Source organism: Bos indicus, chromosome 11 (genome assembly GCF_029378745.1).
Source record: "Bos indicus isolate NIAB-ARS_2022 breed Sahiwal x Tharparkar chromosome 11, NIAB-ARS_B.indTharparkar_mat_pri_1.0, whole genome shotgun sequence".
NCBI classification, from domain to species: domain Eukaryota; kingdom Metazoa; phylum Chordata; class Mammalia; order Artiodactyla; family Bovidae; genus Bos; species Bos indicus.
The window spans coordinates 99,196,701-99,224,536 of record NC_091770.1 but is presented as its reverse complement, the minus strand read 5'-3'; the positions used below and the strand labels follow the sequence as shown (position 1 = coordinate 99,224,536).

At 57.4% G+C, this 27,836-nt stretch overlaps 2 protein-coding genes across 8 annotated transcripts in view; one reads left to right on the top strand and one right to left on the bottom strand.

Moving 5' to 3' along the window:
• Positions 1–1,946: 1,946 nt before the first annotated feature.
• On the top strand, positions 1,947–18,928 carry SH3GLB2 (SH3 domain containing GRB2 like, endophilin B2). Of its 6 annotated transcripts, XM_070799386.1 has the most exons (13): positions 1,947–2,154; positions 6,368–6,509; positions 7,503–7,631; positions 11,751–11,884; positions 12,159–12,251; positions 14,389–14,451; positions 15,579–15,728; positions 16,171–16,194; positions 16,732–16,821; positions 17,110–17,210; positions 17,466–17,480; positions 17,614–17,854; positions 18,157–18,928. In XM_070799386.1, exons 1-13 carry the CDS (start codon positions 2,092–2,094, stop codon positions 18,262–18,264), a joined length of 1,353 nt encoding a protein of 450 aa, XP_070655487.1. In that variant the 5' UTR covers positions 1,947–2,091; the 3' UTR covers positions 18,265–18,928. The 6 variants fall into 6 exon arrangements, with proteins under 6 accessions (XP_070655487.1, XP_070655488.1, XP_070655489.1 ...); XM_070799387.1 differs by lacking the exon at positions 17,466–17,480 and having other exon boundaries at positions 1,949–2,154; XM_019970990.2 differs by lacking the exon at positions 15,579–15,728 and having other exon boundaries at positions 1,951–2,154.
• Positions 18,929–19,713: 785 nt separating this feature from the next.
• Positions 19,714–27,836, bottom strand: part of NUP188 (nucleoporin 188) — a 43,235-nt gene continuing 35,112 nt past the window's right edge. For both annotated transcript variants that reach the window (XM_070799373.1, XM_070799374.1), the window contains 15 exons: positions 27,435–27,630; positions 25,690–25,767; positions 25,335–25,420; positions 25,005–25,150; positions 24,596–24,777; positions 23,461–23,661; positions 23,220–23,312; positions 22,680–22,838; positions 22,274–22,411; positions 21,568–21,642; positions 21,240–21,473; positions 21,002–21,133; positions 20,699–20,772; positions 20,438–20,567; positions 19,714–20,322 (listed from right to left, as the gene is read on the bottom strand). In XM_070799373.1, coding sequence (XP_070655474.1) covers positions 20,146–20,322; positions 20,438–20,567; positions 20,699–20,772; positions 21,002–21,133; positions 21,240–21,473; positions 21,568–21,642; positions 22,274–22,411; positions 22,680–22,838; positions 23,220–23,312; positions 23,461–23,661; positions 24,596–24,777; positions 25,005–25,150; positions 25,335–25,420; positions 25,690–25,767; positions 27,435–27,630 — 2,101 coding nt within the window. In that variant the 3' untranslated portion in view covers positions 19,714–20,145. The remainder of the gene's footprint in view (positions 20,323–20,437; positions 20,568–20,698; positions 20,773–21,001; positions 21,134–21,239; positions 21,474–21,567; positions 21,643–22,273; positions 22,412–22,679; positions 22,839–23,219; positions 23,313–23,460; positions 23,662–24,595; positions 24,778–25,004; positions 25,151–25,334; positions 25,421–25,689; positions 25,768–27,434; positions 27,631–27,836) is intronic.

Below are 27,836 nucleotides of genomic sequence, written 5' to 3'. Positions count from 1 at the left end.
AGGATCTGACTTGGTTATATATCTGTTTGTCCAAGAAGGGAGGGGCCTTGTTTTCTTCACTGCTGTGTCCCTGGCACCTAGAACACTGCCTGGCACAGAATTAGTGCTGATAAGGTCTTTCTCCTTGACCTGACCTAAGTCCGGTTCCTCCAAGCCCTCTATTCAACTAGGTTCAACCTGAAGCTTCCGTCTTGTAGAGTGCAGTTTTAGCAAGAATTCTGCGGGGCCAATTTAGCAAAATCTCCAACCCTGGATTTCTGATCACCCTCCGCATCTGATTAAATTCTTCATCCTCCATCCTGAATATCTTATCACCTGGGCCTGCCTTCAGCAAGGCTCTCACTAGCCTCAATGTTCCTGCTTAGTCATTTTCCATCCACTGACCCCTAGTCTGTTCATGGGCTATAAATCTCCACTTGACATTATTGTATTTGGAGTTGAGCCTAATCTGTCTCCCCTACTGCAAAACTCCCACTGCACTGGTCTCTCTTGAGTAGTCTTCCTTGCTGTCCTTAACAAGTATCCTGATTTTTTTTTTTCTTTAACCACGCTCAGTGTAGTTACCAAATGAATGAACATGTTACTATATTGATTTATATCTGTTGAAAGGCGAAATGGCTGGATGCTGGCTAAATGAATGATACAGTCAGCTACAGATACTGGTAAATAAGTCAATGATCAGTACAAGTAGAAATACGTAGTGAACACATAGACACACACAAAGAAACAGAGATGAACTACAGATGTGTGAGTGACATGAACACTGATGATGACTTCATGCAGATAATAATAAAGATCAGTGGTTCTGAACCTGGGGTGCACATTTAAATCACCTGGAAGCTTTTCTAGACTCTACCTGCCAGGCTACACCTGTATGGAGAGAACCAGGACTGGGAGTGGGGCCAAGGGTTTTTAAATAATCCCCGAGGTGACCTGAAGCTCACTCTGGACAGACAGGCTGGGGTAGAGGATGGAGAACTGGTGTGAGTGCAGGGATGTAAACAAAGCTAGGAATCCAGGAGACAGAGCCGGAGAGGAAAGGGTACAGGCTCAGGAACAGAGCTCTCCACTGTGTAAGAAAATGAAGTCTAGAGATAGAGGCAAGCAGTGAAAACAGGTAATAAACCCGTTCCAAGCCCCTTGGGAGCAGGGAATATATGTGCAGGCCATCCTTCTGCCTGTCTTGGTCTGTGAGAAACTGGTTCAAGGTCAGCACCGTGTCCATGGCTGGAGGGCTCCTCCACCCAGGCTGAACAGAAGCCTCCCTTTCTCTCCACCTTCTTCCCCGTTAACTCCTTGTACACACTTTGAGGAACCAGAGGGTTTCCTGAGGCCAAACAGCCATTCCCCAGCGGTGGTCCTCAGTGTCACTAAAGTTGGAGCAGAAGAGGAGGGGCGCTAGAGAGGTCAAGCTGATGGTGGTGGTGGTGGTGGCACAGAAAGATCCAGGCCTAAAGAGGCCGAGAAATAGGGAGCCAGAGGGGCCAGCCGGCGAGGAGGGTGCGAATGAACAACAGGAGAGTCAGTTCAGTTCAGTTCAGTCGCTCAAGTAGCGTCTGACTCTTTGCGACCCCATGGACTGCAGCATACCAGGCTTCCCTGTCCATCACCAACTCCCGGAGTTTACTCAAACTCATGTCCATCGACTCGGTGATGCCATCCAACCATCTCATCCTCTGTCGTCCCCGTCTCCTCCCGCCTTCAACTTTTCCCAGCAGCAGGGTCTTTAAAAAAATAAAAAAGAAAAAAAGTAGAGTAAGAGGCACCGATGGCCCGGGAGCCACAGGACAGGTAAACCAGAGAGGCTGGCCGGCCGGCGGCCGCAGCGGGGCAGCCGCGAGCACCCTCCAGCCCTGCCGCCCCGGCCCGCCCCGCCCCACCCATCCTGAGGCTCCGCCCCCGCGGCCGGCGCCCCGCCCTGCGCGCTCGGGCAGGCACGGGCGGAGGCAGCGGCTGCGGCGGCGGCAGGGACGGGCTGGCGCGCTAAGGGCCGGAGCCCCGGCAGCAGGTGGGCGCGGTGAGGGCCGGCGGCGGCGGGCCGGGGGCTGCCGGGCGGCGCTCGGGCCGGACGCGCCGGCCGTGAGGAGCGCCATGGACTTCAACATGAAGAAACTGGCGTCGGACGCCGGCATCTTCTTCACCCGGGCCGTGCAGGTGAGGAGGCCGTGCGCCCTGGGCCCCGCGCGGCCGGCGGGCACCCCTGCAACGGAGCCTGGGGCCGCGGGACAAGGCCCTCGCGGCCGCCGCTCCTTTCCGGGTCGCCCTAGCCCCGCACCAGCCTTCTCTTTTGCGCTGCCCAGTCGAGAGAAGGAGCTCCGGGGCGGCCGGCTGCACTGTCCTGTACTACCCTCTGCGTGGCCCGGGGGCCGGGGAGTGAGCTGGGCCTGCCTCAGCCTCGCTGCCTGGGCGGGAGGTGTCAGCCTCCCCCTTTGCGACCTGCCGGGGCCGAGTTATCCCACTGCCCTGGCGCCCGCCCCGCCCTGGTGGGGGCTCTGATGGGGAGAGCAAATGGCATCAGGCGACTCCTGCCACCCTGCCATTGGCCAGCAGTAACCCTGACTCCTGCCCGGCGTTTGGAGGCCTGAGTTCCAGGCCCAAGGACTCATGCCCCCGGGCCCCTGAGCCCTTCTCTGAGCCTCAGTCTCCACACCTGTGCAATGGGCTGTCGGAACTGATTCCCTCGGGTCCCTTTTACACGCTTGGATAGTCCGGAAGCCAGGAGGGCTGGGGTTATTATTTCCTTTCTGCTCCATGGCAGGCCTGTTTCCTCTTATTTCCCCAGCCCTAGGGGAATGAGGAGGGCTGGGGTCTGGCTGCGTGCCCTCCTTGGGGAGCTGTACGCTGGGTGACGCTAGGATTAGAACAAGTCCTATCCATTTGGGGGCAAGGAGAGAAACTGAAGCAGCTTATCGGTGAAGACGGGGAGTCAGCTGTGGGCGTGGATGCCCCCTCTTGCGACTTTGAGAAGGGCGGGGGCTTCACTTCTCTGGGCCTCAGTTTTTCAGTCTTTTGAAAATGGCCTTAGCAACCCCTCCCTCCCAGCATGGATGTGAGTGTCCCCGGCACTCCGTGTGCACGCTCTCACTAAAGGCAAGTCACTCTTGCTTAGTATGGCATGCGTGCAGCCTGTGACCTTGGCCCAGTCACTTCTCTGGGAGCCTCCATGTGCCCTTCTGTCCATCATGAGTGGCACCAAGTCTGCCTCCAAGGGTGGCCGCAGGCTTCGGGCTTGGCCCAGTCACAGGGCCCTGGGAACGGATCCTGTCGTTTGTCCTTGCTGTGGCAGTTGGTTCTCTGGAGGAGCGCAGCCCCAGACCGTCTCTTGGAAGCCCACGTGCCCGTGTTTACTAGAAAGCACAGCATCCCGCTGAGGATGGGTACCCCAGAAGGGTTTGCTGCCCTGGGTTCCCAGCCCTGCCAGTGACCCCAGCCTTAGTGGGGATGCCTGCAGCCTGGAGCTCATTGGCCAGCCCCAATCCATCCAGAAGGTGGGGAGTTCGCCCCCCGTGTTGGTATGGCAACCACTTTATCTCCAACATCTGGGAAGAACCTGATCTGCCAGTTTCCGGCTACTGTGGGGCCCTAGCACCTGATCCTGCCAGGTCTGCAGAGCCTGGGGCATGGGGAGGCTTGGGCCCCGTGGCCTGGTGAGGGCAGGCCCACTGGGTCGCCCATACTGGCGTGGGAGCCAGCGCCCAGGTCCCCCGCCTCCAGGGTGGAGGAGGGAGCTGGGAGCTTTATAAATAGAGGCTTTCTCTGGCTCCAGCCGCCCACCCCCTGCTGCTGCCATCTTGCAGGGAGCAGCCTCGGACTCTGCAGTCATGAGCCTCTGAAGCCTGGGCCCTTTCTCTTGGCAGGAATGGGGTCAGGTGGCAGCCCGAAGAGAGAGGGGCTTGAAATGTGATCTGGGCAGGAGAGCCCACTTGGGGGACCACCCCTCTGAGGCCATTCGGCCCTGGGATAGGAGTCAGCCAGGAGGGACGAAGGGTGGTTTGTTATCAATGTGTGGGCAGCTCCTCTGCGTGGGTGCCACCTGGCCAGGTAGAAGGACATGCTGGGCAAGCGCTCAGCCCCTCCAGGTACCGGGGACACTTTGAAAGAGCTTCACCTCATCCCCACCCCGTAAGGAACTGAACCTGGGAGAAGAAGCTGGAGGCCGGATCCCTTTTGCACGTGTGATCCTAGGGTGGCCTCTCAGTCCCCGAACTGTGCCTTGAACGCCAGGAGGGGTTTGCAGAGTTGATCCCGGTGATGGGAACAGCTCAGCGGAGGGCACCCAGGCAGGAAAAGCTAAAGCATATTTGGGTAAGATGCCAGTGGTGGCGGAGTGGGCAGTGGAAGTGCTAGTACCAATGCTGTCAGTAGTACTGACTGTATTACTAGGAGCGGAGGTAGGAGTGGTGATGATAAAAGCCAGGAGGCTGTGGCATTGTTTTCATCCAAGCCGGGCAGGCAACAGTGGACGTGGGAGGGATGCCCAGGACGTTGGAAAAACCTGGTTGGACTTTGAACGTGGGTGGATGTGTAGTGTGAGGGACAGGTGGCCAGGCGGGAAGTGCTGCCCATAACCGTGGCAAGAAGGGGAGGAGATACTGAGCGTGACACCATCACTGGAGTCAGAGCGGCTGGTCCCATCGGGGTAAGGACGTCCCTAGGTGGCTCCTGGGAACCGAGGAGGGACCTGCAGGAGGTCTTTTATTGCTGATGATAACGACGACGCCAGTTGACATTTATCAGGCCTGTGCTGTGTGCTGACCAGAGAACTAAGCTCCTCCCGAATATTCTATGAGATGGTTCCTGGTATCCCCATCCCCCTGGTGGAAACTGAGGGCCAGAGAGGTGACGCTGCCTCTGAGCCTCAGTTTTCTCATCTGGAAAATGGGGCTAGCGCCACCCCCACCCTCAAAGAGGCTGGGTGAGGGCAGGCCTGTTCAGGGCCCGGCTCTGGGAGGCCCCGGTTTGTGGAAAGTGAGGAAGAAGAGTCAGGAGAGCAAGAGTAGCTGGCTCCCAGGCGGGGAGCCGCAGGCTCTGACCCCTGCCCACCTGGCCCTGCAGAGAGAAACCCAAGCCCCCATGCATAATTGATGGCTGCTGAGCCGGAGCGGCCTGAAGCCGGTGGGGCCTCCTGCTCCATGGAGCTGGAGCTGTCCTTTGCCTCTGGATGACTCAGGGCTGCCAGGTCATCTGAGAAGGGCCTCCAGACCCCCAGCCCATGAGACCCTGACTCCGGTGCAGCCTGCCTCTTGCCTGGTCTCAGTGGCACCTTCTGTGAAATGGGAAACTTGCCCATGCTGAGCGCCGGGTCGGCACTGTCTGTTGTTGTCAGAGCTGATCTTGCTCCTGTGTGGTTTGTCTCTGACCACCACCCACCACGGCTGAACAGGGCCTTTGAGATCAGAAGGGCCAGGACCTGGGCAGGTTTCTGGCTGTTCCTACGTGGCTCCCATGGCTTTGGCCAGCTCGGAAGGAGGACCCTGTGACATCCCGGTCCCTCCCTGGCCTCGGGGCGGGGCTGTGGAGCTTCCTGCGCCTGGGTGTGCCCAGCAGTTGGCTCGGATGAGTTGGCACTGCTCCCCATGTACCATACCAGGCAGCAGAGGCCATCCTCCCACCCCACCCCTCTCCATTCCCATCAGATCTTTACAGCATCAGCCCTTACACTGGGCACCGAACTCCCCGCCGGATCCTGGCCTTCATATCTTACCCACATCTTTTTTATTTCCTTCTCACAACCTACAAGGGAGATGCTATTCCTTATTATTCCCATTTTCAGCTTCAGAAACTGATGCTCAGAGAGGCAAAGCCACTTGCCCCAGGTCACACTGCTCATCAGAACTGAGACTTGAATCATGTTCCTCTGGTTCTGGAACCTGGGTTCTTCCCACTTCCTCCCCCGGGACCCCTTCCTTGGGGCTCCCAGCTGCCCTGGCACCTGCTGATCACTCCAGACCTTGCTCTGTGCTCCTTGTGTCCCTGAGCGCTCATTACCAAGCGCTTTCCTCCAGAGTCAGGCTGGGAGGACCCTCAGTGATGGCCTACCAGCAGCTCCTTAAGTTGTGTCTGATTTTGTACAGATGTGCATTTGGGGGGCAGGGGGTGTCTGTATCTTTCGTTGGATTTCCGAAACAAACTGGGATCCGCCGGCTCTGGCCCACCCATCCCATGTCACAGAGGAGCAAGCTGAGCCCCAGGGCAGGGTTGCAGTTTGATCGGGGTCCCAGAGCGGATGGGGTAGACGGGTTCCTGGACCTTAGGGCCTGAGTTCCAGCCAGGCGGGAGGGGTAGATGGGTGGGGCAGGGCTGGTCCTCCCCTCCCCTCTGCTGAGTCTTCCACCCCTGGGTGCTCCCCCCAACCCTCCACCCACAGTTCACAGAGGAGAAATTCGGCCAGGCCGAGAAGACCGAGCTCGACGCCCACTTTGAGAGCCTCCTGGCGCGGGCGGACAGCACCAAGAACTGGACCGAGAAGATCTTGAGGCAGACAGAGGTGCTGCTGCAGCCCAACCCCAGTGAGTAGACACGGGCCGGCCCTGGGCGAGGGGCGGGGCACCGCGGGCACGGGCCCAGCTGCAGAGGCCGTGCAGGTGGCCTGGGCGGCAGGCGGGACTTGAGTTAGACTCTTGAGGCTTCAGGCTGCTGTCGGTGGCACGGGAAGGGGGGGGTGGTCCCTATTAAAAACAGCAGTCTGGGTGTCGGGCTCCACAGGGCACTCAGTCTCTGGGACATGGAAATGCAAGTTTTGCATAGAGGAGTTGAAGCCTGGAAACTAAAACATCACTGGGAGAAGAGGCGGGAGAAATGGGAGACCAATCACTGGGGAGCAGGCAGCGAGGGTCAGGAACAAAGAAGGCCCGTCCAGGGTCGCACGAGAGCACCGGGCAGGCCCCCACAGCTGCAGGGGAACCTGCCCTGGGGTCCGGAGACGTGTCTGCCTGTATATCTGCTCTTAGCTAAGGCGGTGTGCTCAGAGCTTTCTGGGTCTGGCCAGAGTGCTGTTCACACGTGTGGTGTGTGCACGCATGCTAAGTTGCTCAGTCATGTCTGACTCTTTGCAACCCCGTGGACTGTAGCCCACCAGGCTCCTCTGTCCAGGCGAATTCTCCAGGCAAGAATCCTGGAGTGGATTGCCATGCCCTCCTCCAGAGGATCTTCCCCACCCAGGGATCGAACCCATGGTTCTTAGGTCTCCTGCATTGGCAGGCAGGTTCTTCATCCCTAGCGCCCCCTGTGTGTCATGCTCTGAGTCCATATTCTAAGGAGGGGGAAGCGGAAGGCCCGTCTCCGTAGCTGGGTGACCTCAGGCAGGTACTTGACGTCTCTGGGCCGTGGCTTCTCCCTCCCTGTGAGGGGTTTCACAGGGTCAAGAGCCCATCTCACAAGGTGGAGAATCAGCATGAGAATGTCCTGGAAGTCACCAGGCTGGGCGCCCCTGTGGGCCGGTCCTGGACTGGCCTTGGGCTCCTCTGGAAAGGCCGCGTGGCTTTGGCTGCTGTCTCCCACAGGCGCCCGAGTGGAGGAGTTCCTGTACGAGAAGCTGGACAGGAAGGTGCCCTCACGGGTCACCAACGGGGAGCTGCTGGCGCAGTACATGGCTGAGGCGGCCAGTGAGCTGGGGCCCACCACCCCCTACGGTGAGCCGGTCCCCACGGCCGGGTGGGGCCCGGTCTCTGGCCCTGACCTCCCTCCCTCCCTTCTTTCCTTCCTTTGTCTGGTCTTGTATTTACACATGTGATGCCTGGATTCATTCTCCTTGCAAATACCTCAACCAACAGAGGTGAAAACAGTGAAAAATAGAAGCCTCCTGGGACCTCCCTGGTGGTCCAGTGGCTAAGACTCCACATGTCCAGTGCAGTGGGCCTGGGCTCCATCCCTGGTCAGGGAACTAAGGTCCCGCATACCCCATGGCAGGGCCCCAAAAAGAGAAAAAGAGCCTCCTTTACCCACTTTTGGTTTGTGTGCATTTTTTAATGGGATCACATTATCTTATGTGTGCGATTCCACAACCTGATTTTTAAACTTGGTGTTGCTTTACAGATTATCTGTTCACAGTAGCACTTAAAGAGCCACTTCAGTCTTTGCTTTTTATTTAAGTTTTATTGAGGTACAATTTATGTACTGTAAAGTGTACTTGTTTTAAGTGTGTAATTTGGTGATTTTTAGTAATTGTACAAACATCCCTCAATCCAGTTTATTTTTAAATTTTTAGTTAATTCTGAATTAGAATGTGGTTGATTTACAATATTGTGTTAGTTTCAGGTATACAGTGCAGTGATTCTGTTATATACATGTATATATGCTCCTTTTCAAATTCTTTTCACTTTGGGTTATTCCAAAATATTGAGTATAGTTCCCTGTGCTCTACAGTAGGCCTTGTTGGTTACCTGTTTTATAAATGGTAGTGTGTATATGTTAATCCCAACCCGATTTATCCCTCATTCCCGCCACCCCCGCTTCCCAGCCTCCCCTTTGGTCACCATAAGTCTGTTTTCTATGTCTGCGAAGTCTGTTTCCGTTTTAGAAGTTCACGTGTATCATTTTTTAAGATTCCACATATGTGTGGAATCATGATACTAGTCTTTCTCTGCCCAGTATGACAGTCTCTGGATCCATCCATGTTGCAACAAATGGCATTATTTCATTCTTTTTTTTTTATGGCTGAGTAATGTTCCATTGTATATGTTTTTCACATCTTTTTTATCCATTCGTCTGTTGACAGACATTTAGGTTGCTTCCATGTCTTGGCTATTGTAAATAGTGCCACGATGAACATTGGGATGCATGTAGCTTTTCCAATTACTATTTCCTCCAAGTATATACATGCCCAGGAATGGGATTGCAGGGTCGTGTGGTAGCTCTGTTTTTACTTTCTGAGGGCGCCTCCATACTGTCCTCCAGAGTGGCTGTATCAGTTTACATTCCCAGCGGCAGTGTAGGAGGGTCCCTTGTTCTCCACACCCTCTCCAGCATTTATTATTTGTAGATTTTTGATGATGGCCATTCTGGCTGCTGTGAAGTCATACCTCACTGTAGTTTTGATTTGCATTTCTCTAATAGTTAGCAATGTTGAGCATCTTTTCATGTGCCTTTTGGCCATCTGTATGTCTTAATCGATATGTCTGTGTAGATCTGCCCATTTTTCTCTGGGTTGTTTGTTTTGATGATGTTAAGCCTCATGAGCTGTTTGTACATTTGGATTGCTGTTTTGTTACTGTTCTCCCTGTATCTCAGGTCTTTTTTGTTTGATCCTCTTTTACTGACTTCTTTTGAGTTAAAAAGATATTTTCTAGTGTAACATTGTAATTTCTTTGCTCCTTTTTTTCTTTAACTTAAAGCGTTTTTCTTAGTGGTTTTAAAATGTGAATCACAACACGCACTTTAACTTGACACAGTCCACTTCAGAGTAATGCTAACGGAATTCCAGTAAAATATAGAAACTTGGCTCCAGGATAACTCCCTTCCCTCCCTCTTCCTTGGTGCTCACATTGTCATACATACTATTTCTCAACAATACAGTTTTATAATTATTGTGTTATGCAATTGTCTTTTAAGTCAGTTAAGAAAAGAGAAAAGAAACGTACCGTCTTTTCCGCGTGTCTTAGAGTCACCTTTACTGCTGCTCTGCTTCCTTACGTGGACTCATGTTACCCCCTAGTGTCGTGTCACTCGCACGTGAAGTGTCTCTTCTGTGGCAGGTCTGCCAGCAGTGAATCCTTGTCGCCTGTGTCTCACTGGGAGTGTCTTTATGCTCACTTTTGGAGGGCAGCTTGGCGGTGTATGAATCCTTGGATGAGAGTTGTTTCCTTTCCTCACTTTGAGTATATTCTCTCACCGTCTGACCTCCCTGGTGTCTGATAAGAAGTCAGTTCAAATCTGCCGTTGAGCCCTTCTAGTGAGTTTTTTTTCACATCAGTTGTTAAACTTTTCAACTCTAGAATTTTCACTTCTTTTTTTTTAAATTTTAATCTCTTTATTGACATTTCTTATTTGAGAAGTCATTGTCATCATACTTTCCTTAAATCTTTTTAAAAAAATTTTAATTGGAGGATAATTGCTTTACAATGTTGTATTAATCTTAAATCCTTAAACATGGTTCTGTTTTTTTATTTTTTAATTGAAGTGTAGTTGGTTTTAATATGTGTTTGTTTCTGGTATATGCCATAGTGATTCAGTATTTCTGCAGATTATATTCCATTATAGGTTATTACAAAGTAAGGGCTATGATTCCCTGTGCTATATGGTATATGCTGTTGCTTATCTGTTTCATTGATAGCAGTTTTATCCTCTACCAGAATTTGTCCCTCCCTACCATTATGGTTTTGGTTGTTTTTGTTTTTCCTTTTCCACTTCTTGGTAATAGCTGCTTAGAAGCCTTTGTCTGCTAAATCTAATATCTGGGCCTCCTCAGAGATGGTGTCTGTTGATTGCTTTTCTCTCCCTGTGTATTGACTGTACTTTCCTATTTCTTTGCGTGTCTTATAATTCTTCTTGGGTTATTAGTGCTGTTTGTTTCTTTAGAGACTTACCTGAGCTAATTGTTTAGAGTTTGTGTTCTTTGCTGTATGCAGCTGCTGATGTCTCTGCTTATTTTTCTACTTATTCTTTTTACTTTTAAGCCTAGCTTCCTAAGGGTTGCTTCCAGGTCAGCATATGTTGGCAGTCAGCTAATGATTAATCAGAAATTGTGTGTAGACACCTTGCACCATTAAGGCTTTGCTGATGAATTTATGAGTGGGCTGGGGAACACGCTCAAGCTCATGCAGTTTATATGTGTGCCTAGCTTTTACGTCATGAATGTGCAGAGCCTCCCACTAGCCAAGAATGATTTGGTAGCTGGGGCTCTTTCCTGTGCCTCCCGTGCATGCTACACACAGGCGCAGCCTTCTAGACCACCAGAGCTGTCTGGAGTTTATCAAGGCTCACTGTGACTGTCTCATTTCCCAGATCTCCTATTAAATTTCTGGCAGGTCTGCTGCTTATTCCAGCCAGTCTTCCAGCTTCATGTTAGCTGTGATGTTGGCCTTTCCTGATTATTTGCCATTGAGATCATTACTGCTTGTGAGCATGTCTTGTGGGTTTTTCTGTGTTCCAGCCAAAATCAAGTCCTCCCCCTCCAGCAGCTTCAAGGGTTACCCCACCCTGATAGAGGGGCACACCACAGAGCTTGGAGAGAGGGGAGCACGTCCAGGCTAAAAAGCCACCATCTCCATGGTTCTTACCAAGGTCCTGTAGTTCTGGAGTAAATGCTTCTCAATTTGTTACTTGCCTTTGGTCAATTTCCAGAGTCCAGAAATGATTGTTTTTGACAACTGTGTCCAGTTTTGTTTTGTTTTTGAAGGAGATAGATAAATAGGTAAGTTTTTGTTTTTTGCCATACTGCATAGCATACCAGATCTTAGTTCCCCAACCAGGGATCGAACCTATGCCCCCTGCAATGGAAGTGGAGTCTTAGCCATTGGACCCCCAGGGAAGTCCCTGTGTCCTTTCTGGGAGGAGGATTTGCTGAGTTCCTCCCTCTGTTATTCTGAAAGTCCCACCCTCCTTCTTTCTAATGGCTGTGACGTGTTCTGGTTTTGGGGTGTCCCAGTATTTATTGGCCAATGGATATGTGGATATACAGATTTTCTCCCATTTTCCCAGGCCAGTCATTTCTGCTCTTGCCTCTCAGAACATCTCTCTCAGCGCTCTCTCCTCCCTCCTGGGAGCCAGAGCAGAGTTCAGCCTGCCTCCTCACCCCCGACTCTGCTTCTCAGGGAAGACGCTGATCAAGGTGGCGGAAGCAGAAAAGCACCTGGGAGCGGCCGAGAGAGATTTCATCCACACGGCCTCCATCAACTTCCTCACGCCCCTGCGCAACTTCCTGGAAGGGGACTGGAAGACGATTTCGGTGAGGAGCCTGGAGCTGCGTGCCTCCTGGTAACCCTGGCTGCCCTCTCCTCAGAGCCGCGGAACCCAGCTCAGGACCCCGCAGCCCTCAGGGCCTCCCCAGACGTGGCTCTTGGGGACCGAGTGGCCTGAAGTGTTTGACCTTGCCCGTCTGGGCCTCAGTTTCCCTGTCTTGGCCAGATGGTCCTATGGGCTGGTCTCGCTGGGGCCGGGGGTCTCCCATGGCAGCCGTGGGGCTCATGTCCCTAATTCCCCCCAACCCCACCCCACAACAGAAGGAGAGGCGGCTCCTGCAGAACCGGCGTCTAGACCTGGATGCCTCCAAAGCGCGGCTCAAGAAGGCCAAGGCTGCCGAAGCCAAAGCCACGGTAGGTGTCCTGCTGGACCAGAGCGGGTGGAGGCTCGGGGTGGAGGCTCGTGATGTTTGGCATGACCTCCCTCCCCGTCAAAGCCTGGCTGGGGGGCACTGCTCGGGGCAGACCACGTCAGGTCACGCCCGTCTGCTCCCACCCCCAATGGAACCCTGCTGACCCAGAGCTCTGGGTTCCCAGGGCAGACACTGGGTCTGGGGGCGGGTGGTGGGTAGACCCACAGCGCCCTCACCTGAGCTCAGGGCAGCCTGCAGCCTCCCCAGATAGACAGCCGGTTGGCTTCTCGCATGCCCCCCGTGCTGCCCTCCCTGGACGCTCAGCTCTGTTCCCGGCTCTGCCCGGGCATGGCTCCGCTACTAACCGCGCCCCCTTCCCCGCCGCTCCAGTGCTGTTCCCTGGGCGCCCCGTCCTGTCCTCAGGCTCCATTGTGCTGGTGTGGAGGTCCCAGAGCTGGGCTGCTCACCTGCCCAGGGGCAGGTCTCGGGGCCCTTCAGGGAGCCCCACGTCGCTGAATGGAGCCAGGGCTATCTTGGCTCCCCTTCTGCTCAGCCAGGCCGATGGGATGCAGCGTGGCACATGGTGACCAGGGCGAGGCCAGGGTTTGGGAGAGCTGGGCCCCAGGGGCCTGGGCTGCTTGGGGTGCAGGGGCTGCAAGGCCGCCTCACACCCCGGGTGGGAACTCCCCCAGTCAGGTCCGGGACACACCAGGGACACTGGCACCTGCGCCCGGCGGGGCCCTCGGCCAGGGAAGGCCAGGTGCCCCCGCTGCCCGAGAGTTAGTTACAGCCCCCAACCCTCCTCGCATTGCCCTCCCTTTGTGTGGCCCCTGGGGGCCACGGAGTCTGGGCGGTGCCCCTGGCAAGAGCCGTGGCACCTCGTCCAGGTGTGTGGAGTCCAGACCAGAGGCAGGGCCTCAGCCAGCGGCGTCGGGTTGGGCTTGGGTAGGCTGCCTGAGCCCCCCTGGACTGGACAGGCTCCCCGCCCTCAGGGCCGGGCAGCTCTCTGGAGTCCCTTGGCCAGGACAGGCCTTCCTCTGTCCGCCAGGCCGGGGAGCGCTTCCTTCGTCACCAGGGCGGCACAACCTCCCATCCGGATGGTTGGCCCAGACCAGCCCCGAGTGTGTGGCTTTTAGCAGGATATCCCCTCCCAAGCGGGGCCCTGGTACAGCATCCCAGCGGGCTCCAGCCCAGCAGGGCACCCCCAGCCCACCCGCCACCCCTCAGTAGCCACACTGGTCAGGACTCCTTCCGGAGGGCGGGCTTGTGCGTCCCCGGGGGGCCTGCTCCCGCCTGCGCTGTGGACTCACTAACTCTTTGTTTTTGTTCCTTGCCGTTCTGCTTTGGGTAACTTGGCTCAGTGTGAGGGAGATGTGAGTATACCTGTCCCACGTGCTGTGCCGCTTCTGGTTTGCCCACCTCGGCCTTGGGCCCCGCGGGGCCGGGCCGGGCTGGGCCAGCCGGGCCGGGGAGGGCCGTCCTCCGGGCCTTTTGCAAAGCAGCTGGTCTCCCACCGGGGCCTCCACCACGTGTAGCCTCTGGTCTGGGGGGACGCCAGGCGTTGGAGCCTGTTGAGTCAGCTTTTTGCAAATGTCAACCGCCTGTCACTCTGTCCATCCATGCATCCATCTGTCCATCCTCGTGGCGGGGGAGGGGCCCAGTTCTTGCTGCAGGAAGGAGAGATGATTGGGTGTGTGCAGAGGTGTGGATGGAGCGAGCCGGGTAGGGTGGGGGTGGGCTCTGCTTGGAGAACGGTGGGTCTAATGGGCCTCTGAGTGAGACGAGGCTGGCCTGGGGAAGAGAGACCTGAGGACCGCCGGGGCCAGGCGGGTCTGCGTCCTGCCCGAGGTTCCGGGCTGTCCCCTCGTCGGCATCTGCTCTCCTGGGCTCCCCAGCGTGTCCACCCTCCTGGTCTTTGTCCCGACCCTCGGAGACCCTCACTCATCCTGCCTCCTGTGCAGGTGGTTGGCGTGGGGAGAATGGGGTCTGTGTTGTTATCTGTCCGTACCCTCCTGTCCATGGGGTTGGGGTGGGGGGTGCTCCTGGCATCTCCCTGGGGGAGACTCTAGGGCGGCCTCCTGGCCTGGCCCCTGCGCCACGTGACTCCCCCCTCCCCCATGAACTCTGTTCCCCGCCAGACGGTGCCTGACTTTCAGGAGACTAGACCTCGTAATTACATTCTCTCGGCCAGCGCCTCCGCGGTAAGCGCCCCCGCCCACCCCGCCCCGGCTCCCCGCTCCCTGCCCCCAGCCCCAACACCTGGCGCCTGATGCCAGTCAGGAGAACAGGAGGCAGAGGGTCAGGCAGGGGCCACCTGGGCCCTGTGCCCTCGCCCCTCTCTGCCCAACGCTGAAGGTGAGCCTGGCCCGCTGCCCTGGGCAGCCTGATAAACTCCGGGGGGCCCGAGAGTCCATCCACCCCCACTCAGCACCCACCCCCACTCAGCACCCACCCCTGAGAGCCAGGCCCGCCCTGCGCCTGGAGGAGAGGGAGGAGGTCCCGGCCTGGCCTGTCGGGAGGTCACAGACCCCTGGACAGGACTCGGGGACGGTGCTGTCTGTCCAGCGGCCCCCAGAGCACATCGGCTAGGTGTCGGGGAGGCGCCCAGAGGCCTTGAGACGTAGCAGGGCCCCGTGGGAAGGTAGACCCGGTGGGGAGGGGAAGAGCAGCCCAGGGCCGAGGCCCCCGAGGTGGGGAAACGGGCATGTCCTGAGCTGGCCCCTCCAAAGCAGAGCATGAAGGCAGTGGTGGGTGGGTGGGCAGGCGGGACTGGGATTTAAGAGGGTGGGCTGGGCGGGGCGGGGTCAGGAGGACTTTGAACGTCTGGTATCTTTTTTTCCTACAGCTTGTTGAGATCTTGGTGTTTACTGTTTAGTTGGGGAAATAGGCAGATGACACCTGTCCCGTCATGCCTGTCGAAACCAGTCCTGGGCCTTTCTCTGCCTCTCTGTTCCTTTCCCCGTGGGTGACATCCTCCTGCACCACCCACCTCCCCGCGGGCTCTTCTCCATCTGTCATAAGCATGTTGCTGTGTGTGTGTGTGTGTGTGTGCGTGTGCGTGTGCGCGTGCAGGCGCGGTCCCTTCTCCCTTGGGAGCGTTAACCGCCCTGTAGTGCCCCGGCCCCTGTGGCTGGCTTGCCCACGTGTGTTCACGTGGAGGTCGCTTCCCGTCTGCCGAACGGTGCTGGGGTGGGGACGCCTCCGTCCCAGCCAGGCTGCCCTGGGTTTTGCTCTCTGCGCCCTCCCAGGCCCCGTGTTAGGGTAGCAGCGGGCAGGAGGAACGGGCCTTCTAAGCCATGGTCGGGGGAGGGGGGTCTTTCTTCTTTAGACTCTGGAGGACACTTGCCGCCCCCCTTCCTGGGCCGAGTGGAAGGAGGACTATCCAGGAGGGTGGAGACGGCCCTGTTTTTTTCTTGTGCCTTTGAACCCCAGTCTGACTCTGGCACGAGGCTGCCTTTCTCTGCCGAAGGACAGAAAGGTTCAGTGACTGGTCTAGGGTCACACGGTCCTGCCTCCCAGCCCAGCAGCCTCAGCAGAGCGTCAGGGTGGGGTGGGGGACGCTCGGTCTCCCTGGAGACCCCAGTCCGAGCCTGGGGGCTTGCCTGTAGGAGAAACCCAAGCAGGACTTCCCAGCTGGCTGTCCCCCCTCCCCGCATGTGGCATGTGGGACTGGATAGACTGTGACGTCAGAGCCCCCCCTCCCTCTCACACCAGGCCTCCCCCCAGCCTCAGCTCCTGGTGGGATTGTGGGGAGGACATTGGGAAGTGTGAGGGGTAGGAGGAAGAGGTTGCGGGGATCTCGGGAGCTGGGGCAGGGGCCCGGGCTCTGGGGTACAGCTGTCCCCCACCTCCCTTCCCCTCCCCTGCTGACCGCTGCCCCCTCCCTCCCCTGCTGACCGGTCCTGTTGTGGTCTCTGCAGCTCTGGAATGATGAGGTGGACAAGGTGAGTTGGGGCTCAGGGAAGAAACGGGGTGGGGAACGGGAGTCCAGGCTCGCCTGCTGTCATCGGGGGCAGGTCTGCGTCTAGTGCTGAGCTCTGCCCTGCAGCCTCTGGGGCCATGATAAGGGGCGGCCACCTCCCTCTCCCCCGCAGCACACCGTGGGCCCTCCAGAGGCCAAAGCAACTGTTGGTTGAATTTGTCCCTGCTGGGTGGTGGCCTCAGATGGACAAATGCATGAGCGTGAAAGGCCAAGGAAGGCGCCTGAGGCTCTGTGTGCCCACCCAGCAACTGGCCTCCTCTGGGGGGTTCCCAAGCTGGGCTAAGACTTCTCCAGGGGGTCAGGGCCCCAGGCCTGAAGTCAGGGGTGAGAGGTGAACCCCTTCGCCGATGTCTGCATCCTGGGGTGGGGTGTGGGGAAGTCCATCTGCCACAGAAGGGAAGAGGAGACCGCTCCCTGGCGGCTCCAGGGGCGGGAGGAGTCTGGTAGGAGGGCGACTAGGGCCATTCTTGCCCTCGTGCTCATCCCCGGCCCTTCCTAGGCTGAGCAGGAGCTCCGAGTGGCCCAGACGGAGTTTGACCGGCAGGCAGAAGTGACCCGGCTCCTGCTGGAGGGGATCAGCAGCACCCACGTGAGTCCTGTCCTGTTTCCTCTGTCATCCCACGTCGTTTTTGCCACCCATGTGTCAGACACCACAACTCTTAAGTTCACGTTGAGGCAGCTAGTGAACCTGGGTGGGGCAGAGCCCACGGTCCTAAAAGTCCCAAAGCGGGGGGTACGGCCCCCTCCCACCCCAGAGAGCAAGAGGTCTGGGCAGAAAACGCTGGACGCCGAGCCGGGGTCTGTAGAGCATGGGGTGGGGAGTGGGCTGCTTCGTCCGCCCTCGGGCGCCGGGTCAGCCACCACCTCTTCCGGGCAGGTGAACCACCTTCGCTGCCTGCACGAGTTCATCGAGTCTCAGACCACGTACTATGCCCAGTGCTACCGCCACATGCTGGACCTCCAGAAGCAGCTGGGCAGGTGCCAAACGAGGGACCCTGGCTCCCAGCTCCCCCGAACTCAGCAAGCCCCTGTTGACACCCAGGGTGGGGTGGAGGGCTGCTGACCGTGGTGGGGCGTCACCCCCACCTCTGGGCCTGGGCACCCCATGAAGAGGACAGTGAGGGGGATAGCTGGCCTCAGGGACCTTGGGTGCAGGTTCTGGGGTGGGTTGGGGGTGGGGTGGGGACGGCAGGGGCATCTCACTTCCACTTGTTTCCCTCTTCACGCTGCCAGCTCCCAGGGAGCCATGTAAGTAGCGAGGTGGTCTTGCCTCCATGGCCGTGGGCCTGACTGGTGTTTTGTGGAGCATGTGGGACCTCCCCCCAACAAGAGGGTGGCTCCCGGCTGCTGAGATGGGCCCCCCTACCACTCTCCTCTTCAGATTCCCAGGCACCTTTGTGGGCACCGCCGAGCCCGCCTCCCCACCCCTCAGCAGTACCTCGCCCACCACCACCGCGGCCACGATGCCCATGGGGCCCTCCGTGGCCGACCTGGCCCCTCCGGGGGAGGCTGCTCTCCGCCTGGAGGAGGTGGCCCCACCTGCCAGCGGAACCCGGAAAGCCCGCGTTCTCTATGACTACGAGGCGGCCGACAGCAGCGAGCTGGCCCTGCTGGCCGATGAGGTGGGCCTGGAAGCCACAGGGATGGGTTGGCGGTCGGGGAGCACAGGCCGGCTTAGGGGGCCAGGGGACCAGAGCTGGGGGCATGGGGTCTGTGGACCACGCATCACGGGCTCCCCACCTCTGAGGGTCTGGGGAGAGGGGGGGAGAGCCAGGACCAGCCACAGCAAACAGGCAGCTCCAGCTCTGAGGAGGCAGGCTCTCTGATCCGTCTCCATAGAGCAGCTGAGAGGGCGCCTGTCATTGGAGGCACAGGGCCCCTGCGTAGCCAGGGCGTGATCCTCCTCTTCTGTGATCCCTTTCAGCTCATCACTGTCTACAGCTTGCCTGGCATGGACCCCGACTGGCTCATTGGCGAGAGAGGCAACAAGAAGGGCAAGGTCCCCGTCACCTACTTGGAACTGCTCAGTTGAGCAGGCCTCCTCCCCCAGGCCCTGCCCACTCTGGCCTGGGCAAGGGGAATGGGTGCAGCCCCGCCACGTGTCTGTTGGTGATCCAGCTGCTCAGCGTGGGGAGGCTCACCCCAGCCCCGTCCTGCCCCTTGGCTGTCCAGCCGCGAGGGGCCTGAGAGGCTGAATGATCCCAGCTCCTCCCCCGGCCTGCTTCTGACCTGTTTCTGGAGCCCCCCAACCCCTGCCTGCATCCCTGAGCCCCCCCAAGCCCTCCCGGCTCCTGCTCAGGAGGGCGGGCCTGGCTGCAGTAGCTGCGCTCAGCGCCCCGGCCTGTGAAGGGAGTCAGTGCAAGATGGGCTGAGGATGCCCTGGGGCGCACCCTTGGCAAGAGAGAGTACCTGCCTTTTAGTTGCCAAAAGCAGCAAAGGAGGCGAGGCAGGCAGGAAGGCAGGTCTGTGGTGGGCCAGGGACAGGGGTGCCGTCCCCCTGGGAGGCACTGCAGCGGAGGGGAGCCTAGCCGGAGCGGCAGCTCCCCGGTGCTAGCCCTCCCCTCCCAGCCCTATCGCTAGAGCCAAGTCTGGTGGCTGCCTGCCTGCACTCTCAACTCACTTTTTAACGGATCTTTTTATTCTGCCTGTCTGCTTGCTCTCTAGCCAGTGACCGATAATAAACCATCCTCCGTGTGCATGTTGCCTGGGCTCCGGTCGCGTCGCAGGCCTCACAGGTGGGAAGGGAAAGAGGCGGCAGCACGCTGCCGCACCGTGCCCTCCTTCTGGGGGAGGAAGTGATGGGCCCCTCCTCCCTCCCAGGGCACGCATGCTGCTCCTGGGGAAGGGGATGCTGGTCTGCTGCAGCTGCGTCACCGACGTTTTTTTCCTGAGAAAAACCTGCCTGAACTGGGGCAGAGTGGACTGTAAAATATGCATGACGGTTTACACTTGGGTAACTGACAGCTGACAGTGCTTCCCAGGGACCCGACATTGAGAGCAGCATGTTCACACGTATTCTCGTGTCCTCCCAGACAAGGGAGGAAGAAATCAGTCACCTCCTCGAGGTTCCGTAACTGGCAATTGGCCATGCAGGGACTGTAGCCCACTTTAGTTGCAAAACTTCCCAAGTGATAGCTTCGGTCGACAAGCCAGGTTATAGATTGAGGCTTGCAGCTGGGCCCAGAACTCTGTGATTAGGTCCCAAGGAGGCCAGAGGCCACCCTACCCAGGGCCCTCTGAAGGGAGGGGAGGCACAGAGCTACAGACAGAAGGAGCAGGGCTTCAGGAAAGGCTCTCACCCAGTGATCAACTCAGCCAGCTGGTAAATGGAGGTGGGGGGTGGGGGCCAAGACCTGGGTAGAAGGAAGACCTGAGTGTCCACCCAGTACCCCCCAGTCCACTCTGGGCCCCTGGACAAGCAGGGCAGAGCAATGCTCTGAGAGCTGGTTAGTCCCTGGGCTCGGAAGGTATACCCACACAGTTGTGTATAAACAGTATTTTAATATTTGTATAAATAGACCACAGTATTACCAAAAACTGCAAGAACAGAGTGTGGAAAAACAGATTTCTCAAACCTGTGCACACAGCCTCCTGGCTGCATGTGACACTGGCTCCCCGCCTCTCCCCCGACAGGGTCAAGTGCTGTGGGGAATGCTTGAGGAAAGGAATATACCTCTTTAGGGGCATTTTGAACGTGAGCCCGAGTGCAGCAGACTACGGCTCCCCACCCCTGCTGTTGACCTCTTGATCTATTACAAAAATAACGCTGGGGCAGTGGCTGGAGTCACGGCGACTCTGGGGAGGGTGACGAGCTGCTCTCGGGCCCAGACAGGCTGTCTGCCAGCAGTACCCCTCACTCCCCAGGCCTGCCGTGCAGGCTGGTGCAGAGTGTAGGCGGCAGCAGGCAGGTGCCCTATCTTTGCACGTGTCGGACAAAGGCCTGCACCAGCTGGATCAGAGGCTCCTGACTCTCGGGGCTGACCTTGGAGAGAGAGGTGGACTTGCCCTGAGGCGAGGGAAGGACGCCAGCAGCAGGGGAGCTGGGGGCTCCCCGGCGGAAGTAGCGGGAGAGGCTGGAGAGGAGAGTGCTCTGCAAGAGAAGCACCTGATGAGGCCCTGTGGCCGCCCTCTCAGGGCGGCCCCAGGCCCTTGGGGGCTGGGACCCCTGGGTCGCCCCAGCAGGCAGGGCCCTCCACCCCTCCTACCAGCTCTGAGCTGAGCTCCTGCTTCATCCGCTGCTTGTCCCGGGGGTGCACAGCCGGGTCCCGAAGGTAACGCATCGCCTGGGAGATGAGCAGGTAGAAGCAGTTCTCCATGGTGAACATCAGGAGCGACCTGGAGGGGAGGCGGATGTGGGCACTGCTGCAGAGGCCATGTGGGCTGTATGCATGAAGCGGCGGATCCAGGAGAGCCAGCCCAAGACCACCCTAGCCCCCAACCAAGGTCCAGAAGGAGGGCTTTCTCACTTCAGAGTTCTGGTCCCTTCTGCTTGTGTGCTGAGCCCCACAGCCTGGGTGAGAGGCTCCTTTTTCTTGTCCAGCTGGAGAAAGAGAAATGGGGGTTAAAAAAAATGAGGTAGTAGTAACAACTCCAACCCACTGAGACCTCCCCATTTCACAGGACCTACGCTAGGCGATTTTATCAGCTACGCGGTAACTCACTAGTTCTTACAGGTCAGCTCAGGTGGTACACAGGCCCAAGGTGGTGGTTAGACGGTGGAAAGCTGGGAGGAAGGCCTGGGGTGAGGGGTCAGACAATACCCAACTTACCTCTCCAAGCATGTTCAGGGCCACATTCACAGTGGCCAGAAGGGTCCCGAAGGAGGGGGCCCCTTCGGAGTCAAAAGTGGGAGTGGTGAAGCTCAGGGCAAACAGGAAGCTGTACTCAGCAAGGTCCAGGGACTGCAAAGCAAGATGAGACTGATGGAGGGCAAGACCCCCGGGCACCTCTGGGCGCAGAGAGGAGCGCCGGTGGCTCGGTGGAGGCTGGGGGCACGGGGTGGGGTACCTGATCCAGCAAGACCTGGCAGACATCGGGGGTGAAGCGGCGCAGGGCGGCCAGGGTCCTGCTGAGGATCCTCAAGAGGCCATACTGGACGGTGCGCAAGGCCCGCTGCTCTGAGGCCTCCGTGTCAGGAGCGGGCTGCTTGGAGGAGGAGCAGGAGGGGGCAGCCAGGGCAGCTGCGGATGGCCGCTGAGCTCGGGGGGCGACAGCTGAGGGGATGCCCTCCCCATTTTTGTTCTGGCGGGGGCAGGGGGGAGAGACAACAGAGCGCTGGAGTGCGGAGGAGCTGGGGCGAGGCCGCCCGGGGCGGGCCGCGCGGAGGCCGGCTTACCTGCAAGTAGTGCTGCAGCATCTTGCGGCTGTGCAGGAGGGAGGTGCAGGCCTGGCACAGGTAGCCGAGGTTCACCTGTGGCACAGGAGAGGGTGAGGGATCCACAGGGCGGCCCCAGGCAGCTGACCAGACGCACCCAGCGGGGTGCTACTGGAAACCACGCACTTCTCCCGTGTCCCCCACAACTCCCTGTGACCTCCAGCCCCAAACCTCACAGCCACCAAGCACGCTCAACCAGACTCTTGGGTCAACAGATGCCTGGATGGTTTCCGAGACCCAGCTAGAAACCAGGCACGGTATAAAGTCCTAAGTAAATAGGTTAGAAGGGGACAGTTTTCCCGTCTTATAGAAAAAGAAAACGGTGAGATGAAGGAGAGAAGGGAAGTGACCTGGCCAAGGTCACACAAGCACAGCCTGACTCTGGAGCCTGTGCTCCTCCCCGCCTGCTCCTCCAGCTGGCCCCATTTCATAAATGTCCTGCACTAAGGGATGTGAGCCAGGGTCTACGCCAGAGCCCAGGTTCTCACCCTGTAAGGCTGCCCTATGCTATGGAAGCAACACTTCGCTGTGGAGGAAGCAAGGTGAACCCAAACCTGTGCTACCAAAGAAACGGCCACGTTCCAGGAACAGGCCTGCCCTTCACGCCCTGCCCCGTTCTCCCTGAACCTTTCCCCAGACCCTCCAAAAAGCTGGTCTCGGGCCGCACCTGGACATCCCGCATGAGCTGAGGCAGGTGGAAGTGCCACTCCTTCCTGAAGCTGGAGAGCTGTAGGAGGAAGCCCACGGTATGGTCGGCCTCCTCCAGGCACGCCAGACTCTGCACCGTCCTCACGGCGTTGAGGCACTGGGAGGGACACAGGAAAGGGTGGGGTGACTCAGCGCTGCTGCAGGAAGGGGAGTCCTGGGCCCTCAAACGCTGAGGCGACGGCATGACAGGTGGCTAGGTGAAGAGGCTCCTGTCTGATCCCAGACCATTCCCCTTCCTCTGCGGGGCCTGTCAGCCAGCAGTCCTCATGGCACCTCAGAAGTGGGAGCACCCACACTCAGTTCTGAGGAGCCCAGACGCCCTTGAACCCCAAGTCCTGACCCCAAAGATGCTGGCAGCCCCTCACCTGTAAGGTCCGCTCCTGGTGAACCCCCACGAAGTCCAGGGCCTCGGTCAGGAAGTTGTAGCGCAGGGTTTTGAGGAGCCGCTCCATCAAGGACATGGAGAGACGGTAGACGCCAGGCCAAGAAGGGGCGTCCAGGGACTTCCGAGAGGTGCCGGGTGTCTAAGACACAAACAGCAGACAGGATCACGACAAGGGCCCAGGAACCAGCTGACAGGGACCTTGAGGCCTCCCTGCAACCCAGCAGCTAGGAAGCCTGGCTCTTTTGAGGAGAAAAGCTCCTGGAAGGGGCGCCAGCAAGGTCAGAGAGGGTCCGAGGTCAGGCGTTACGCGGAAAGAGCACCAGAGATACAAGAAGCCAAGGCTCCAGGTTCAGGCTGGGCACTAACTAACTGCGTGAGCTTCTCTTGCTAGCGGTCAGTGCAAGGGTGGGGAAGCTTCTGTATTCTTGGTGCCTTAACCAGGCCCCTCAAGAAAGCAACTTCCAGGCCCAGTGACAGCACCAAGGGGCCTGGGGAGGCAGGGCAGGCCCCTGGAACTCACCTGCACTGTCCCGTTGGTGCTGAGCTGGTACACACTCAGGAGAGGCAAACAAATGCTCTGGGTGATGCCAGCTCCGGCCACAGCCGTGGCCCCCTGCAAGGGAGAGAGATGCAGGATGAGATGGACGCTGTCACTGCAGCCGCCCGCCCCGGGGCGGGGTGGGGGCTCTCGGGCTGGGAGAACCCTGGGCCGCGTCAGCACCCACTGGCACAAGCCCAGCCACTCCTCTGCCTGCGCCTACCTGCTGGGTGCGGGCCAGCGTGAGGAGCAGGTGCAGCGCCGCCTCGGTGAAGTGCAGGTTCTGCTTCATGCGAAGGCTCACCTCCAAGGTGGTGAAGAGGGTCGGCAGGATGGGGAGCCGGCGGGTCACCTGTAGCCACGAGTCCCCGTCCTCATCCACCTCACACAGCTCCTTGGCCAGGTGCAGGCCCAGGACACAGACCTGCTGGGCCCAGGGGCAGAGATGGTGAGAGGGAAGGAGGTGGTGCCGGGGGAGGCGGAGAGGAACAGGTCGCCCACGCCATGTGGGGCCAAAGCGAGCTCCCCTCTAACTGCACAATCGCTCTCACCTCCCTAATGGTCCCTCCTTCTCTCCAGATCCTCTCTACTCTGTTCTTCAGCCCAGTGGCTTTTCACACTTAATGGTCATGAGCCCCCCAGAGTAATCCATACTGCGCTGCAGTATATGCATACTTACATGTTTAATTTAAAGAGTACCTACCTTTATCCCCTGCAAAGTAAGCTATTTTCTTCTATATTTTATTCTACTTCATTTAGAAAATGCTGGTTATAACCAAATGAGCCAAGATTCATGAATAGGTCCTGATCCACAGCTTGATAAACACTCTTCTGTACAATTAATACATCCAACAGGCTTTCTAACATACAAATCTCATCGTTTTTCTCCCTTACTTAAAATCCTTCCGTGGTTTTCTGTTTCACTTAGCACCCAGAATAAAGACCCTGGCAAGGCTGCCGGTCATCCAGCCTCCTGCTCTCCAGGCCTCACTTGACCCTGGCTCACACCACATGATTCTCACCCACAGCTCAGCACACGCGGTTCTTGCTGCCCAAATCCCCCTGCCCCCGTGGCCTGCCGGCTCTACCAACGCCCAGGCACTGCTGAAAGGGTGCTTTCTCTCCGAATCCCTGGATGAGGTGAGAAACCCATGGGGCACCCTCTCCCTGTGTTCCACCCCTGCGACACTTGCCACAACGGAATTTGACACATGTTGCGCGATCTGGTTTCTTAACTTTCCCTGTCAGGCTGTGACTGTCTTGTTCACTCACCACCCCTGGGCCTGGCCCAGAGGAGGCAGCAGTTCACAACCGGGGATGCGAGTGGAGTACACACTGATTCCCAGGCGCCCCCTCACCCCATCCCGCTGGTCCCTGTGCCGGAGCCGGGAGCAGTCGTCGGTCTCCATGCTGTCCTTGTCCTCAGTGGCACTGCCCGCCGCCAGGCTGTGGCGGGTGTGGTCGAAAAGTGCGATCACCTCTTCCTGAAGGGTCTCACAGACGTTCAGCACCAGCTGGGAGTACTGGGGGATGTCATTCACTGCAAAGGACACAGGAGGGGACTCTGTCAGGCTACCCAACACGTCTGTTCCAGGCAGGTGGCTGCGAGCGCAGGGTGCTAAGAGGAAGTGCGTCAGCCAGTGGGAGGGGAGGAGACAAAGAGCTTTCCTGAAGACAAGAGCCCAGGACTGAAAACTCGAGCTTCAGAGAACAATCCCAGCTCTGATGTGGAGGAAGGCTTGCCCCTCACCCCTCCCCGCCCCTTACCGCTCATCTCCTTCATCTGCAGCACCGTGATGAACGCTGAGAACACCTTGGCCTTGGTCTTCTCCATAAGCTGCTGGTCTGCCTGCAGCACTCCCTCCAGGATCTCCGTCAGGGGCCCAAGGATTTCATCCACAGACCCTAACTCTCTAGACACAGCGCAGAGTGGAGAGGGGGGTGGAACACACCTCACAGAAAGGCCACACACGGCCCGCTCCCCTCAGGATGCCCGTGGGGCAGCACGCCTCTTATCAGAGGTCTGCTCCTGTCCCGAAACCCGAGGTGGAGCCAGTGAGGACGGTGGGAGAGGCTGCCTCTCCTGGCCTGACTTACCTCTTCCACTGCCGGAGGAGAATAAGCAGCAGGGTGCACGTCATGGAGCCCAGGCGGAGGCAGTTCACGGAGGTAGGGACGAGGAGCTGAGGGGAGATGGCACAGTCAGCGCCCCGAGAGACTGGGAGCACCGCACACAGGCCCCTGCGGCCCCGACCCTCTCTCTCCCAGCAGTGCACTCACGAGAGTGAGCATGGGGAAGAGGCCAGGGGCTGTAGCGGACCTCCGCCTGGCACCACAGCCTCGGGCCGCCTGAGCGATCTGACCACTCGCACAGCTACAGGCTTAGGAGCTGCTATTTGACTGCAGAAGCCATCTCCCTGGGAGGAACAGGAACTCTCCCAGACACACTTACCAACGCCTTGGTCCCCTCGAGCACGTCAAGAAAGAGCTGGCGACGCACTGCAGAGTCTGTCAGGTGCGTTATCTCCGCCTGCAAAGGGACAGGAAGGAAAGGTCAGTTAGGAAAATTTCCCAGACTTCAGAAGCCAAGAAAGATGGGGTCCTCTGTCAGGCAACTGGTCACTGCTTCCTTGGTTAAAATGAGACTCAAGGACCCTGATATTTCCGGGTCCTCTTTAGCCATGGTCAGAACCAGAGGGCTAGGTTCATTCACATCCTCCCCAACAACGTCCTTCCTCTGCTCAGACCTTTTGAGGCTTCCCAGGGCAACCCTTCTGGAAACACCAAATGCTCCACAAGGCCTGGGCACCCCCGAGGATCTGGTCCACCTGATTTTGGTATCATCCCCACTGCGCTCATTTGACTCCAACCCTATTGGCCCCCTTCCTCCTCTGTGAAAAGGCTGAGCTCTTCCCATTTCTGGGCCTCTGCACCTGTTGACTCTGCCTGCCCAGAGCATCATCTAGAAGTCTCCTTGCACACTCGGGCCTCAGTGTGAACAGTACTTCCTTAGAGGGCCTCCTGACTACTTCTACCCTCCTTCAGCATTCCCTACCATAGCATCTGAGTTATTTCCTTCACTGTGAAATATCACAATCCCGAACTATATTCCTTTGTAAATTTGTTTACAATGTACCTTCTCATGGGCCACCCCATGTGAGATCAAAGACTGTATCTACCTTATTCACTGCTGTATCCCAGTGCCTAGCATACAGTAAGCATTCCACTAATATCTATTAAATGGATGAAAAGATGATCAATATCCTAGACAAAACCAAAATAGGTTTCCTGGGGGAAAAGATGTTGGTGGGATTTTCAGAACTGCAATTCAAGAACTGCTGCCCCATTCGGACCTGAAAGGTGACACATAAAGTTCCCCAGAGACGACTGACCCTTTTGGTGTGTCTACAGTATCAGGGGTCCCAAACCACCGTGCCACAGCCCACCTCCAAGGCTGTGGCCAGTCAGGCACTAGGGAACAAGTCATGGAAGATGTAAGAGTGTGCCTGGAACAAAAGGTACTGTTTAGCTGAAGTTATAAAGTCAAGATACTAATTTGGATTCCCTAGAGCAAAACACGTCAATATCAAGTCCTTACTATACAGCAAGATGTTGTCAAAGCACACACAAAAGAAAAGCCAAGGAAAAATGCAAATTCTTCTCAAACATCAACTCGCTAAAAACCAATGCTCTGTAGACACACGGCAGAGACAATGGCCTCTGATCTTTTTGTAAGAACACCAGGGAATGCAGTTTCTAGAGCCAACGAAAACCACTGTTCTCTAGAGGGTACTGCTGCAGCCATTATAGCTACCTGCTGACCAGTCAACAAATATATATACCCAGTATATACCCAGCGTCCCCAGGGCACACAGTTGAGAGGCAATCATCCATGTGCACAAGAAGTGGATGACAGAAGGGGTCTCCAAGACCTAGCTAGATCCACAAAGGTAGCTAAGGGAAACTTTTATGAACATCTGAAGGGATTTAAATAATGCCTTCTCTGCACTTTCCTTAAGGGCCCCTTGCTGGCCAAAAAGCATCCAAGCACCCCACATTTGGCACAGAACCTGTTACATTTTAGCTCTCAGAGAAAAACCCTGACCATTCTTTAGCCCAAGGGGCTGTATCTGCTAAGCATCCCAGCATATTGTTGCTAGGATACCAAAACCAAAACTCGCCCCAGGAGGTTCTTACGTGACTGGTGGCAATGATGAGAAACATCCTCCAGGCAGAGACCAGCATTTGATACTCTACCAGGGAGGTGCAGCTGCTGCCCTCTGTGTCGGCCATGTGAACTGCCAAGGACTTGACATACCCCGACCAGTAGGCAAAGCGCTTCTCGCTGGAAAATTTCTTGAGTGTATCTTTTAATGATTGGTCTAATGAGCCCCTAGGGTGTCAGGAGAAAAATAAAACCTACGGTTAGCAGAAATGCCGACGGGAGTGTGACGGGCACTGACCCTTGCTGAGGCAGAGAAAGCAACCTCACATGGGCTTAAAGGCAGACGGCTCCAGATCAGCTCCATTGTGTGGGGCTCACACTTCTTGCTCAACATAATGGGTTAGGCTGAGGCCTTTTCCAGGGTTCCTTCTCCA

Coding starts and splice junctions, on each gene's coding strand:
- SH3GLB2 (XM_070799386.1), top strand. CDS start 2,092: ATGGACTTCAACATGAAGAAACTGGCGTCGGACGCCGGCATCTTCTTC. Junction 15,729..16,170: donor CTCTGCCGAAGGACAGAAAG/GTTCAGTGACTG, acceptor TGGTCTCTGCAG/CTCTGGAATGATGAGGTGGA. Junction 16,195..16,731: donor GGAATGATGAGGTGGACAAG/GTGAGTTGGGGC, acceptor GGCCCTTCCTAG/GCTGAGCAGGAGCTCCGAGT.